The sequence below is a fragment of the Chanodichthys erythropterus genome, chromosome 10 (assembly GCF_024489055.1).
Source record: "Chanodichthys erythropterus isolate Z2021 chromosome 10, ASM2448905v1, whole genome shotgun sequence".
Classification (NCBI taxonomy): Eukaryota; Metazoa; Chordata; class Actinopteri; order Cypriniformes; family Xenocyprididae; genus Chanodichthys; species Chanodichthys erythropterus.
Genome location: NC_090230.1, coordinates 53755009 through 53771309, shown reverse-complemented (window position 1 = coordinate 53771309; position 16301 = coordinate 53755009). Strand labels below are relative to the sequence as shown.

General features: G+C 38.6%; 1 protein-coding gene across 1 annotated transcript; it reads left to right on the top strand.

Moving 5' to 3' along the window:
• The first annotated feature begins 1375 nt into the window (after positions 1 to 1375).
• On the top strand, positions 1376 to 15941 carry LOC137027492 (chondroitin sulfate proteoglycan 4-like). The gene is made up of 10 exons (XM_067395657.1): positions 1376 to 1460; positions 2871 to 3034; positions 3592 to 7110; positions 7191 to 7664; positions 7824 to 8000; positions 8502 to 8700; positions 8802 to 8933; positions 9203 to 9378; positions 13209 to 13386; positions 13485 to 15941. Exons 1-10 carry the CDS (start codon positions 1376 to 1378, stop codon positions 15560 to 15562), a joined length of 7182 nt encoding a protein of 2393 aa, XP_067251758.1. The 3' UTR covers positions 15563 to 15941.
• The last annotated feature ends 360 nt before the right edge of the window (positions 15942 to 16301 follow it).

The following is a 16301-nucleotide window of genomic DNA, read 5'->3' as shown; positions in this document are numbered from 1 at the left end:
GATGTCCCACCTATAAATGGTGCTTGATAACTCCCACACCTTACTGAACTGTTCTTTGAAACTTTCTCGACCTTTCTAATTGGTTGTAATCATTTAAAGAAAAAATGACTAAACATAGGGCTAAAGAAAACTTTCCATTGCCTGAGGGCAACGCTGTGCTGTAGAGGGTTAATAGCCTATTATAAAGTGACAAGAATACTTTTTGTGCACCAAACAACCAAAATAACTACTTTTAAACAATATGGGTCGATTTCAAAACACTGCTTCATGAAGCTTCTGAGCTTCATGAATCTTTTGTTTCGAATCAGTGGTTCGGATCTCATATCAAACGGCTAAACTGCTGAAATCACGTGACTTTGGCGCTCCGATTCACTGATTTGATTCGTAAAGCTCCGAAGCAGTGTTTTAAAATCGGCCAATATTGTTGAAAAGCCTATATTCTTGTCGCTTTATAATATTAATATTGAACCACTGAACTCACATGAACTGTTTCAAATATGTTTTAGTACCTTTATGGACCTTGAGAGTTTTAATGGTAGCCTATGTGTCTATGGAGGCCTCACTGAGCCATCAGATTTCATCAACAATATCTTAATTTGTGTTCTGAAGATGAACGAAGATCTTACGGCTGTAGAACGACATGAGGGTGAGTAATTAATGACATTATTTTCATTTTTGGGTGATATAACCCTTTAAGGGATATTTTGATACTGTTGTGTGATTGCTCCCTCTAGTGGTCATTGTCAAAATAATTCGACGACTTTGACTTCTATGATGACCAAACTAATATCAAACACACCAATAAACGCAAGTATTGAATTGATGCCTATTTTGTAATAATCTTATAAATGTAAATATGCTAATAAGATTCATATTCTTGTAGGTATGATTTATAAAGGTATGATTATAAATGCTAATGTTTAGCCTATAAATGTATGCTTTAATTATAAAAGAACAATATAAATATGTAAAACATACTAAAAACCGAATGACAAAACATGTGACTCTCGAAAATCGGCTTTAACATGATTATAATGTTTCACTATCCTAAATTAACCGATCAAATGACAAAACGAGCCAGAACAGATTTTGTAGTTTTAAGATTTCACTACGTTTCATTACATAATGAATAATTTGTATTAGCAGTCTGGTCAATTTTTGAGACCTTTCTCTCGTAATTGTGTCACGAGTAGACCACTATATGAAAATACATAAAGGGAGGGGTAACACGTCACACGCCCCTGACGTTGTTTAGTGGACAGACTTGCAGGTAGTGATTTAAAGTTAACCATGATTTAAGGTCGCACAATGGACGTACTTTGGGCAATATTAAATTAATAAGACATTACATTTGAACATCGAAGTGCTATGAAACATGTGGATTCACATTGCCTTAGAGCAGAAGTTTTTGTGGAGCGTTTTTGTACTGCTCTCTTTGACTGGTGGACAAGCTTTCGGAGGTGAGTGTCAGCAAACCCATGAAATGTATAATATAATATAATATAATATAATATAATATAATATAATATAATATAATATAATATGGGTCATTAATCTCTAAAACAACACTTTTGTCGAAAATGATTTTGTTGTGGTTTTCAGTAATTTGTAGTTTTATTTGAGTACAATTTCAATTTGACTTAATTCCGTTCAGATGGAACGATTTGTATTTATGAAAACTACAGAAAAATGTAAATATTCCTCTGGCATGTTAGATGTAGTGACATGTAAGCAGTAATTAATACCTCACTGTACAAAGACACTTCTGCACATGTCTGAAATGGGATTAGATTTAATCCGATCTGTCCAAATTCATTTTGTTTTCCTGCAGCATGAATGGAAGCGACCTCTCCCAGTCCAAAGCCAAATAGAGATAGTAATCTGCAATGAAATGCATTTTAAAAACATCTTAACGTTAATAGAACGATAAGAATGTTTAAGCCTTTAAAAATATGATATATATTCATGGCTTCTTAAATTCTTTTATTGGTGTATTTCTTCTCTAGACAAATTACAAATATTTCATTTGGTTAAAAATATTTCATAGTAATGTAACAAGCACAGCTTTTCTGTGATGTTTTTTTTCATCCCAGTTTCTGTAAGAAAATGTTAAAGCAAAAAATGTGTGGATGCCACAGACTCTTTTTTTTTTTTTTTTTTTCTAAAATAGGTGTTTATTGTTTGCTGCTACTGTGTTTCAGGACTAGTTTATACAGTAACTTGGACATACTTTTGCAATCTGTTCCACACAGGTGGAAAAATCTAATAATTACGTATAATTTCCCGCCCCTACTAACTTAGTATGGTTAGCATTTTGAAAAGCATATCCTTAGCCACTGTTCCAATCCCTATTGACTTCTCTGACACAGTGCTCTAGAAATTAAGCTGTACTATTGTGCTCTTAAAAGGCATTCAGCACATTAAAAGGCATTAATTGAATTCTGATAACGCATTAGAAGGCTGCAGACACAACAGCACTTAGTCAAAACTGCTTTAGGCATAGAGCAGCAGCTGTCACAGAGCTGTTGAAGCCGATACAACTCTTAATTTTTGGGGGGACAAAAGCAGCATCTAACTCAGATACATACAGTATATAGGAATAATTCCCGTACATATGAGGACAGACAAAAGTGGATGGAATTAGGGGGAAGAAATTGTGTGATAATTTATGTTTTATCCCTCAAAAAGCAAGACATGTTTCACACTGAAAGTTATAAGCTATTTGGACTTCTGTTTTCGGAACATCTTACCCTGTGACATTTTGTTTTAAGGAATGTGTCCTTTGCCCTTATTGTTGTAAAATGCAAAATGTGAAAAACATGTAATGTTTATGTATATGTTTATTGATGCAAGTTCAAATTACTTTGCAGCTTCTTTCTATGGAGATGGTTTTGTGCATTTGAAAACAGTTGAGTTGTCTAGTCAGACATCTTTCCATGTACGGTTTCGAACCTCTGGAGCCAGTGGCCTGCTTTTCTTGGCAGCTGGAGAGAGTGACTTCCTCTGGGTGGGGCTGCATTCTGGCAGAGTACAGGTGAGTAATTAAAATGCATCAAATTCATGTCACTGAAAAGAGGTCTTCATATACAACACTGTATATCCAATTTGTAACCATGTAATTTGATGTTTTTTGTAACACTTAATTGCTTATTAATATCCTTACGCTACTCATATGCATTCGCTAGAATAGAGTTTAACTAATGTAGATTCATGTGCAAAACAGAAAGAACGTTTTATCGTTAGAATGCTAAGAGATCATTGCGGTTTTTAATTGCTGTAAGAGACTGAGATTACATAGTGAAACATTGCGATTATTTTAAATGAATCAGCTAAACTACGATGGAATCTTGCAAATTAGTACTGCTTAACAGATATGGTTTTGCCCATGGGCAAAAACAAAAGGCAAGTGATTTCTTGTTGCTTCCAGACAGAAAAAGTCTGTTTGCTTCCACTTGCATGCTGTGCTGACAAGTCTTTTCATGCTGAGGAAAACTAACATGGTGACTCTGTTACCTGCAGTTAATGTAATAATTAGCTTTTTAAAGATGATTTCCTACATCAATGTTAAGATCTTCTGTCCATCCCTGTCAGGTGCGGATTGAGCTTGGATCTGGGGAACGGACTGTTCGTTCTGAGAAGGGTATCCCCTTAAATGATCTGACCTGGCATACAGTAGAACTTCAACATGACCATGACAACATCACTCTGACTGTGGACAAAAACTCTATAGCAACTGTTAAGATGCCAGGACCTGACCTTGAACTGGAAATCCACGATGGACTTTTTGTTGGTGGTGTTGGGGATCTGGAAAAACCCTACCTCGCAGCAAATAAAACATCTTCAGGCTTTCGGGGATGCGTGGATGAGGTTCTGTTCAATGAGCATAACCTTTTATCCTCCCTTAGGCCTTACTCTGGATACAAAATGATTCATGAAGTGTCACTTGGTTGCAGCCCACAGTTTTCAGCCACTGTCAACAATTCCATAAGTTTTTTCAGCTCCAAAGCATACATGTCGCTGCCAGCATGGGATGTACCCCAAGAGGGCGTATTTGAATGTGAACTGAATACAGTAAATTCGGAGGGGATCCTTTTATACAGCTCTGCAGGCCAAAGTGACTATATTGCCCTGGAGATCCAAAAGGGTCACCTGGTTTCTATCCTTAAAATAGGTGCAACTAAGACAGTATTGCGTTCCTTGATGGTCATCAATGATGGGGCATGGCACATTTTGCGGCTGTATTTATCTTCTTTGAATCTTCAGTTTACTTTGGGTTTGGAGATGCACAATTCTAGCTTTGGGATAAATGCCAGTGCCCTACAGTTTACTGGACCTCTGTACCTAGGTGGGGTGGATATTGGCACTTACACAGAAGTCCGCAAGAATGGTTTGCTATCTATGGTAGGCAAGCGGATAGGAGGAGGGTCGTTTAAAGGCTGTCTTCGAAATATCAGAGTTAATTACCAAAGGATGGGCCTTCCAAAAGCATTGGTCACCAAGGATATTTCTGTTGGTTGTGAACCAGACAAACAGCTTGGACCCAGTACCACAAGTCCATCAATTATTACTATAGATTATGAAAATTTGACTGATGTCCTACCTGAACTGGACAAGAAAAATGTCCTTTTACTTAAGGATTTGGAGGTTCTTGAAGGAGGACGAGCACCACTTGAGTCTAAACACATAAAGATTAACCTAGAGTTCCGTAAGCTTGGGATCCGACATTCGCAGATTATGTTTCGCATTGAAGAGCAGCCGGTCCATGGGCAACTCCGACTGGATATTGACCCTGATCTGGGTGAGAACACCTTCAGTATGCTGGATCTCTGGCTTCAAAGGGTCATGTATGTCCATGGAGGATCTGAGGACCTACATGATTTTTTCATGTTTTCCATCTTCACCAGCAGCAAAAAAGAAGTGCCTAGCTATCTCAGAGGGAACCGTCTACACAGATTCAACATCAGTATCACACCTGTCAATGATGCTCCTGAACTTAGCCTCCCTGAGGGCAGTAACTTCATTCTGCTGGAGCACTCAAGACGTCGTCTGAGCACAGATGTCCTCAGAGTCATCGACCCTGACACTAACTCCACAGACCTGATGTTCACAGTGCTTGGGAACCTGAATGCTGACTCAGGTTTTCTAGAAATAGAAGAACACCCAGGCCGAGCAGTGACCTCATTTTCCCTAAGCGATCTAGAGCAGGGTAAAGTGAATTATGTCCACAAAGGTATCAAGAACTCCAGAATGGCTATTAGGGTGAGTGATGGGGACAAGGTAAGCAACACTGTGGTATTCAGGATCATCGCTGTTCCCCTAGAATACAAGATTGCCAACAACACTGGAGTAGAGGTAACCCAAGGTGAAGCAACCTTTATTAGTAACAAACATCTTGCTGTACAAGTGAATGTCCCTAAACAATCAGTGGACATTCGCTATGACGTCACAGTGCCACCAATCTATGGTGAGCTGCAAAGGCTGCATTCAAGTGGGCAGTGGAAGCAAACAGGCACATTTACACAGAAACTTCTGGAAAAGGAGCGTCTTCGATATCTCAGCACTTTCCATGGTACGCAGCAAAGTAATGTCACTGACAGTTTAAAATGCAAAGTCACAGTTGGCTCAGTCATTACAGATGAGTTGTTGTTTTTGATTAGAGTACGCTGGATACGTTACAGAATCACTAGAAATAAGGTAGAGATAGATGGCGAACAGAAAGTCACATTGACACCTCAAGAATTCCATGTTGTCACCAAGGGTGCAAGACTTTTGGAAAATGACCTTTACATTCGTTTGTTGACATTACCAAGGAGAGGACATCTTCTTCTCGATAATAAGATTTTAAAAAAGAACTCTACCTTTAGCCAAGATTACATTACTAAGCACAAATTGCAATATGAGCTCTTAGAAAGGCCAAAGGATGATACAAGGGACATGTTTCACTTTCAAGTATTCTCAAAATTTGCCATGTCAGGGATTCATGAGTTCAGAATCAGTATTAAAGCAGATATTCATCATATAATTTTAAGAAATCATGGACTTTCTCTCTTGGAAGGGGAGAGCAAGGTCATTACTAAGACAATGCTTTTCTCAGAGACACCCAGCTCCAGAGTAGTACACTACACTGTAATCAGCGGCCCTAAATTTGGGATATTGAAGAAAATAAACCTCTCTAATTCCACTTCCAGCAATGACAGCATAATAGAGTTCACCAATCAGGACATTTTGGAGGAACGCATCTTGTATGTCCATGATGATAGTGAAACCACACATGATGCATTTACATTCCTAGCCTCTTTTGGCTCTCTGAAAAATAAAACCTCAGGCATGAAGGCCATATTTAATATTTCCATCCGTCTTGTTAATGACGAGAAACCCGTCCGTGTTGTGGATAAAGTTTTCCATGTGGTGCGTGATAGCCAGCGGTTACTTACACTGGAAGACTTATGCTACCATGATGCTGACACAGACTTTGATGACAAAGATCTGCTTTATACCAGACGAAAGATCCCCATGGGTGAGCTAGTCCTGGTAAATGACACCACACACAAGCTTTATCAATTCCATCAGAAGGACTTGGAAGAGAAGAGAGTGCTGTTCATTCACAAAGGGGTGAGTTTTGGCCGCTTTGTCCTCTTCATATCAGATGGCAAGCACTATACATCAACGCTACTTGAAGTGTCGGCCCAGGATCCATATGTTAAGGTGGCCAACAACACAGGTATTCTGGTCCAGAAAGGCCAAGCGGCCATTTTAAGAGTTGCTAATTTCAGTATCTCCACTAATATGGATGTCAGGCATGATGAAGAAGTGGTCTTTGAGGTTTTTCTACCACCAAGCCATGGGACTCTTCAATGCAATGGTATTAAGGCAAATACTTTCACACAACATGACTTGAAGATGGGTCATATAATGTATCATCATGATGACAGCGAAACACTAGAGGACTTTTTTAACTTCACCAGTAAAGTGAAAGGCCTGCATCTGGATGTGAGTGTGGCAGTTAGGGTGTACCTTGAGAGTCATCAGCAGCCCCCAAGTGTCATTCACAATAACCCAATCTTGGTGGAGGAAGTAAAACCTGTCAAAATCAACAAGGAAGTTCTCCAGGTTAGGTTTTCTTTATTAAACTCATGTTCAGATAACTTGGTTATGAAATGTATTTCATATGCTCATGTGGTCTGTTTCAGGTTATTCACGAGGATAACAAACCTTATGAGATTGTGTATACTGTGAAGGTGGCACCCGCTCATGGTTTTCTGCGGATATCTATGGTAGAAGATGATTATTACCGTGGCAGTCAGGAGAATCCCATCCAAAGCTTTTCACAGGAAAATATCAATAAAGGTCATATTCAGTATGTTCAAACAGAGCATGGATATGTTAATGACTCTTTCTCACTTGACGTAACTAATGGCGTTCTAACAATCCATGATCTTGTAGTCGTTGTGGACATTATCCCCTTGCACATCCCACTAGAGGTGTCCAATATGACCCTGATAGAGGGTTCTTCTAAAGCTCTCACTCAGGATATCATCAAAGTTGTCAACCAACACTTTCATGGACTCCAAATCTTCTATCTTGTAACTGATGGGCCTCATCATGGCCGGATTGAACACTCAAGGATCCCTGGTGTTCCTATTCCTTCTTTCACAAGGGCTCAAGTGAGTTGTTTTCATTCTCTTCACTTGTTTAATTTGTTCCTCTCTGCACTTAAGCACTGTTTTAGGAAATATATTTTTCAAATTTAAAAATGTTGTATGTGTACTAATCTTTATTATAAATGTCATTAAAGAACAGCATTGTATATTTTTTTGCCACAGGCTGAACAGGGGTTCATATTCTATGTTCATGACGGAAGTGAGACCATGGCTGATAATTTTACAGTGGTGGCCAATGATACAGATATCCGGAAGCAAAGCTTGCCTTTTGTGATTTATGTCAATATAACTCCCATAAATGATGAAGCTCCAGTTGTGACTGTCAACAGGATCCTCAAGGTGAGTTTTTTCCCCCCTGAAACTAATTTGTATTCTATACTATAAAGATAACTGTATTGCACTCACTAACCCTTTCTCATATATGTGACAGTATTTGTGAACTTTACTTAGTTTACTTAAATGGTTTAATTAAATTATATAAAACAAAAATAAAATGCACATATACACAAAGTAAAGCATGACTGCAGCCTGGGTGATTTCATCTCCTTCCCAACCAATTTGTGCACTTGTACTAAAATTTGACTAATATTAGTCTAGGAAATCTGGCACATCTTTTCCCATTTCCATTACGGAACGATTATTTTAAAGAACATTGGTTAAACCAGCATAAACTGTGAGGAGGATTAGTCTTCAGATGCCCACTTTCACCAGCAGGAGGCTCAGTAATCACATTCGGAAATGGTTTCTGCTATGAAATAAATAAATATTGTTTCTACTGAAAAATGTTAAACCTTACTTGACAAAACATGACCAAAACTGACATCATATTTCTTTTATTAGGTGTGGGAAGGTTCTGTGACAGAGATAACCACTGAAAACCTCAGTGCTGAGGATCCAGATTCTCCTCCTGAGAGCCTAGAGTTTATCATCACTCCACCAAGTAATGGGCATCTAGCCCTAAAGAGTGCTCCCTCCAGGCCTGTTCTGAACTTCACCCAAGAGCATATCAATCATGGCCAGTTGGTGTTTGTACATAGTGGTTAGTTTACATATTAAAGTGCCTTTCAGAACTGCCCATAAGATTTGATAAGCCATTTTGCTTGATCTCTCAGTAGGTTTGTGGTTTTAATGTTTCGACAGGTGCCTTGTCAGGAGGATTTCACTTTCAAGTCAACGATGGAGTGAACTTTGCTCCAAGGAAAATCTTCAGTGTCATGGCCCAATCTCTGGTCATCAGCTTAGAGAAAAATCAAGAACTCAAAGTTTTCCCAGGTTCGATTTTATTGTGCTTTAAAGAAACCATTTTCAGCATTTCTTTAATGTAACTCGAACTCATACTACTGCAAATTGTGATTACACTTTTTAGTATGAAGAGGTTAATAAGGGTGCCTTTCATATGAAGAGATAGTGTAGCCAAAGGACAATATGCTGTAGCAGACTGCAGCAGCTGGACTGGGTTGTAGGAAGTGAAGCTCAGACTAGCCTATTTATTGAAAAAGTAATGGTGCAGAAAGGATTTATTCTTTGTATCCTTTCCACAGGTTCTTCAAAGATAATTTCTGAAGATGAGCTGCTGATAATCACAAATGACTATGATGATATTTATGGGAATCGCACCATCACCTACACCGTGACTTCGCCTCCAAAATTTGGCAGCATAATGTGGAAACAAGCAGAAAATTCCACACAAGAAATCTCCTCCTTCACCCAAAACATGGTATTTATTAACTCTGCTTCTGAGTTTATTTAAAATGCTTTCTTTTAAGAAATATGTGTGGAAGTGTTTTTCAGTTCCAGAGAGGAATTGGTGCAGGTTAGGTGCATCGCCAAGACAAAAGCATTTTCAGCAAGTGTATTCTGCCAAGGTTTTTATGGAAGTAAATTAATGGCAAATGTTTTTGAAATAAAAAGCTTGTTGAATTGCACTAATTGAAAAAAAATGCATTACATTAACTGTGCTTGCATTTTGATGCATTGTATTTTTAAGGCTTGCATTTTTATAGGCTGAAATTCAACATGGTTGTATATTTAAGCTGTGAATATTTTAACATTTCACACATTAAAAATTCAATAATTTATTTTCACCTTTCATATTTTACTTCCAAAGTATTTATTTAGTTATTTTTAAATATACAACCTATAATATCCGACTGGTGATTTTCGGTCCATTTTATTTCGCTTTACAAATTCGCTTCCACAAATTCAGTGGTTCAAATTCGGCAGGAAAATCAACATTTCACATCCGGGAACTGCAGGAAAAGCAGTAGAGTGCCGATGCATGATCTCCATCTGCTGTTAGTCTTCCTCACCAGCAGGTGCCGGTAGCAGCTGTTTACGAAGACCAGAGCTGCGGCAAGTAAGTCATCATTCATTCATAAAAACGGATTTGTAGAAATAGAGCAAACGGTAAGTGAATGTATGATGATTATCTGGGCCAGTATAAATGCAGAAAAGCTGATAAAGACACAAAAGCTGCATTTATGTTTAATTCAGTGTCTTTACGGTTACTTTCCCTGTGTAGGCTAAATAAGCAGCTTTCTCTCCAGTGAATGAGATTATAATGTTATTGTCTGATGCTGATGTACAGATCAAACGTTAAATCTGAGGAGACATATATTTCTCTCTGTTGTTAAGTTTCCTGAACTTTATATGGCGGTGCTGTGTGGTAATACTAGGGTTTTCCTCATCTGTCATAGGATTCCCCTGCCATCAGGACATATAAAACACTTAACATAGCTTAATGGACTAGTACAGTGATATAAAACACCAAACTCGCAGTAAAGTAAGTTATACTATATAGGCTCCAAGCAAGCATATACTGGCATAAAGTTGGTTTGATGTTGAACGTTTGATATTCGCAAATTTAGGGACCATCTCTAAAGTTACGACATTGGTTTTCACGTTTCTACCTTTAATAGCATTTAAAGAGAATGATTTACAGTCACAAAACCAACTGTAAAGTGTTCATCTAGGTGTCAGGTCGAACAGTGATGTGCCCTACTCTCTCTCTCTCTCACACACACACATGGATTACCTACATTACCAATAAGGTGCGAGTTTGGTCTTTTAAGCCACGTTTCCACCAAAATTACCCGGAACAATTGTACCAGGAACTTTTCTCCCAGGAACTTTTTGTCCCCCCCAGACCTGTTGCCTTCTGCGTTTCCACGCGGTCTAAAGTACCGTGAAGATTAGGCTAATTTGTCCGTGACGTAGTACTGTGCGCGGCTGTTTCTTCCTGTCAACTCGTTTCGTCTGGAAAAACGTGGTGTAAAAAAGTTAGATTTTTTTTTTTTTTACTACAACGACTTTAAGACTATATCATTTAGATGTGATATGAAGAGTTCAGATGCAAAAGCCTCTAAGTGCCATCTGAAATTTTCTCCTAAAATTTGCATTTTTATCAAGCTTGTATGTTTATGTTCAGTTATTTCACTTTAATGGCAATGAAAAGGTACTATTAATTGCCACTAAAGTGAAATTACTGAACCTAAAAATACAAGCTTGATAAAAATGCTCATTTTAGAAGAAAATTTCAGAAGGCACTTAGAGGCTTTTGCATCTGAACTCTTCATATATACATACATTTATTTACCTTCAACCCACTATTCATCGGATTCCGGCATCTCTTCCAACAATGCAGTAGCGGAGTCTTTTGTCACCGCTGAACCAGAAAAGGACGGTCTGTGTCCTAGCAACGCATCCAGGCGGTCAAACTTGTTAGTACGCCAATCGGAACCACTTCTATTGTTGTGATCCTTTATTTTCTTGTAATCTTGCTTTAGTTTTTTCAACTTCTCTCTGCATTGTTTTCCAGTGTGCACAATCCCAAGCTTGCATAACCGACTTACTGCTGCGTGGAGTCGACCAATCAAATGCAGCGTGAATCCGACCAATCAGCATGTTCAGCGCCTAGTCCCACCCCTGAAAGTTCCTGAACTTTGAAAAAGTACCACCTCGCCATCTGGGACTTTTCTGAGGGGGAAATTTTACCCGGAACTTTTTTTAGTTCCTGGTTCCTGGGGTGGAAACACACTGAGTACCAGCCCAAAGTCCCTAGTTCCTGGGTAAAGTTCCTGCGGTGGAAACGGGGCTTTATATTACTGTACTAGTCCATTAAGCTATGTTAAGTGTTTCATATGTCCTGATGGCAGGGGGAAAACCCTAGTATTACAACACAGCGGCACGATATAAAGTTCAGTAAACTAAACAACAGAGAGTAATATATGTCTCCTCAGATTTAACGTTTAATCTGTACATCAGCATTGGGGAATAACGTTATAATCTTGTTCACTGGAGAGAAAGCTACTTAAGTAGCCTACACAAGGAAAGTAACTGTAAAGACACTGAATTAAATATAAATGCAGCTTTTGTGTCTTTATCAGCTTTTCTGCATTTATACTGTCCCTGATAATCATCACACATTCACTTAGAGCTTGCTCTATTTCTGTAACTTGTTTCTAAAGGTTGCTTTGGTCTTCGTAAACAGCCGCTAGCAGCACCTGCTGCTGAAGCCAACTAACAGCAGATGGAGATCATGCATCGGCACTCTACTGCATTTCCTGCAGTTCTCGGATATGAAATGTTGAATTTTCTGCCGAATTTGAACCACTGAATTTGTGGAAGTTAATTTGTAGAAGCAAATTTGTAAAGCAAAATAAAATGGACCAAAAACTGCCAGTCGAATATTATAGGTTGTATATTTAAACAGAATTAATATTTTGGAAGTGAAATCTGAAAGGTGAATATAAATGATTGAATTTTTAATAATGAAAATGTGTGTGAAATGTTTTGAATTGAAATATTCACATCTTAAATGTACAACCATGTTGAATTTCAGCCCATAAAAATGCAAGCACAGTTAATGTAATGCATATTATTTTTTTCAATTAGTGCAATTCAACAAGCTTTTTATTTCAAAAACATTTGGCATTAATTTACTTCCATAGGTTTGACATTTCAGGGAGCAGCAAATGCTCTACTGCAGATGTCATCCTGCATATATTTGAAGATATGTATGGTTTTAAGAATGCTTTTGTCAAAAATAAAATTTCATGCAACATATATATATATATATATATATATATGTGTGTATATGTATGTAACAGCATATAAAGTTGTAATTTGGTAATGTATCGTGGTATTGCAAGTTTGAAACATGGGCAAACAACTTAAGCAAGTCTACACATGACTGCCTCATGTCACTGTCATGACATCACCATCAGCCTATATCTGCTTCCACACATTTATTTTTTTATTTATTTTTGTGTGGGCTGTAACAAATTTAGAATTTAGTTTCACTCTCTTGCATGTTAGCTAAGCCAACCATATTAGGGAAATAAAAAAATAAAATAAAAAAAAAATTCTAAAACACTTCAAGCTCTTCAACATAATTAGCTTATCTAAATATTCAAAATGTAAATATTAACCTACTTAAGAAGAAAAAAATGCAAATATGTGATAACAAATATGTGAATTGTGATATTAAATAGCATTTCTGTGATCATTCTAACTTAAAAATAAGCTTAATAACCTCTAATATTTTAGGTGAAAGAACGTGCTGTGCTGTATGCACAGACTAAACCTGTTGCCTGGAGTGCTACAGATTCCTTCACCTTCAATGCGTCATGCCCCCCAGCATCCCTCCAAGCTTACATCTTTAATATCCACATCTCTTATGAAAATATTGGCCCAGAGCATAGGAGTGCACTCTGTACAAATACTGGTAATGCTTTCTGACTTCTCATGATGTTTATTTGAAAAACAAATTGAACACAATTAATATATTATCTTTACACTAACTACTTCATATTCATTATTCAGGGGCTGTTGTCGCTGAGGGTAGTAGTGTTCTCATAGATAAATCAAAATTGGATGCCTCCAACCTTTTGGGAAAATTAGATGAAGCGGAACATCATTTCTATGAAGTCTGGTACGAAATCACAACTCCACCCCTCTACGGTACAATTGTTGTAGGTGAAAAGAACCTGACACATGAAAGAATAAAGTTCTCCCAATTCAACCTCCATAAGCATGGAATTATTTATGTACATGATGACTCTGAGACCACTCATGATAACTTCACATTTGACGTGTGGCTAAACCCCAAAGGAAAGCTTGCTCAACGACCCCAGAATGCAGACTATATAGTATCAGAAATATTTAATATTACTGTGACTCCTGTTAATGACCGGCCTCCTGTACTCAAGACGGGATCCCCTAGACTCAAAGTGGTCAAAGGGGACACTGTGACTTTGGACCCTGAGAACCTTTATGTGGAGGACCAAGACACTCCACCTGAGGAGCTTTATTATACAGTAATCAGCAAGCCCAAAAATGGCTTCCTTGCTTTGGAGGGTCAACTCAATAAGTCTGTTATCACTTTCACCCAGGCTGATGTAAATCATGGAAGGGTGCACTTTGTACAAAACGGGGAACCTTCATCAGGGGTCATCTACTTCAGTATAACTGATGGATTCCACAGACCACTCTACAAGCTCTTTAGCATAGAGGTAGAGAATATCACCATCAGTGTGGTCAACAACACTGGACTGACTCTGTTGCAAGGTCAGACCACAGTGACTCTGACATTCGAACATCTGGCTGCAGTGACCAATGAGAAAGATGCATTCATTAAGTATTTAGTTACAGGCCCACCAAGGCATGGGAGTGTCATGGTTATGGAAAAGTCGGTCACACACTTTGACCAAGAGGACCTGCACACTGGCAGATTATTTTATAACATGACTGACCTGTCTTCCTCTCAAGACAGCTTTGAGTTCACAGTCTTCACATCTGAGAGTAACCTGACCAACCAGGTAGTAAACATCACAGTCAGGCCACTGATCCACCTTGGAGAGCATGTCAGGATCCCAGATGGCATCCCAGTGAAGCTAAGAAAGGATGTCCTTGATGCAACAGAATTGGCCTCCCTTAGTGCTAGTGATCCTATCTTTGAAATTCTTGAGCCGCCGAAACATGGCAAGCTAGTCAAAGTCACATTTGACCTTGGAGGAGCCTCTCACTCGGTGGAGTCCTTCACGTTCAGGGATGTGGAACAGGGTAGAGTTGCCATAGAGGAAAACATCTATTTCCAAACCATTTATCGAAACGCAACAGCGTCCAGGTACAATGTCACAGGAGTCCATCCACTTAATGACTCATTTGTTTTCCTTTTGAAGGCAGCCAATGTTCAGCCTGCCATGGGAGAATTTGTGTATTTAGTATTACCTTTTGACCCCATTACAGGGAAGCATATGCTTTTAGATCCGACCAAGTTGCCGACTTACAACAGAACAACAAATGCTATGTCACCCATGTACCCTCCATCTCACTTAGATCCAACAACAAGACCACACAGGACTGCTTCAAAGCTGAAACCCCGAAACCGCTGGGGGAACCACACACGAAGCAGATCAACGGTTCCTCATGTGCCCCGTACCACGATGGGCAAGATGGACCCCTCCCCAAAAAATACTTTAGTGAGGATGGAGTCTTTACCAAGACCTGCATCTGATCCCCTGCTCATCATCCTGCCACTTCTCGCCTGTCTCCTGCTGATTGTCATTCTTATGGTTCTCATTCTTGTCTTCAGGCACCGCAGGGAAAAGCGGGCCCACCCGGCAATGATACAGGATCTGACTGTGAACCCTAGTGAAGATATTTTAGCCAGAGGCCCATATCTGGGTCAGCCTGAGAGAAGTCTTGCTGTTCCTTCGGTCATAGTAACCCCACTCACTCCAAGCTGTCCTGGCAGCCCTGTTTTAGGGGAAGTGCATGATGCAGCATTGGTGCCAGCTGTGTCTCCATTTCTCCTTTGCACATGGAGTCCACTTGACCCCGATTCTGCCCAGCAGTGTTCACAAGCAACACCCCTTAAACAAAACCAGTACTGGGTTTGACTCAACTCTTTTTATCACTTCCAGATGTTGCTTGAACAGATTTTGTGAACTATCATTGTGCATGACCATCATCAGAGCCAACTCTTAGCATTACTGGCAGAGGAAAGTATGTTTGCAAGTTTCATACCATAAAATGAGAAACTTAAATATCTACTCATACTATTGTCACCATTTGGATTTTAACCTTGTAGACTGAAGGTCTCTTGGCTTAGTGTCAAGGGAAAATTCGCCAAAGAACTCATTTTAACATGTTCATTTTTGATGTTAGTCCAATTTTTGTCCTGCCACAGCTTAGATCTTTTTGTAGTTTTGATGTTTTGTTACTTAAAAAACACAGATGGGCACCAAATCTTTGTTATTACAAGGTCAGAATATTTTGCAGTTATATTTACCATTATACACTGCCAGAAAAAAAGAGGAAAAATTGTACCTTTAGCTTGTCACTGGGGTGGTACCCGCTTTGCACTTCTGTACAATACCCTCACAATTTTGTACCTTCTCTAACACTATTAGCACTAGGGATGCTCACATTGACCGTTTAACCGTTAACCGAAAGTAAGAATTTTAACCGATTAATACTATCAGTTAAATGTTTTTTTGTTTGTTTGTTTTTTTTTTTTTGCTGTTTGCTGCATGGTTAAAGAAAAATATGCTATATATACCTCTATATTTTATATATAGGCCTAATATATATATATATTATATATATATATATATATAATATATATATATATAAAAC

Coding starts and splice junctions, on each gene's coding strand:
- LOC137027492 (XM_067395657.1), top strand. CDS start 1,376: ATGTGGATTCACATTGCCTTAGAGCAGAAGTTTTTGTGGAGCGTTTTT. Junction 1,461..2,870: donor TGGTGGACAAGCTTTCGGAG/GTGAGTGTCAGC, acceptor ATTACTTTGCAG/CTTCTTTCTATGGAGATGGT. Junction 8,001..8,501: donor CTGTCAACAGGATCCTCAAG/GTGAGTTTTTTC, acceptor TTCTTTTATTAG/GTGTGGGAAGGTTCTGTGAC.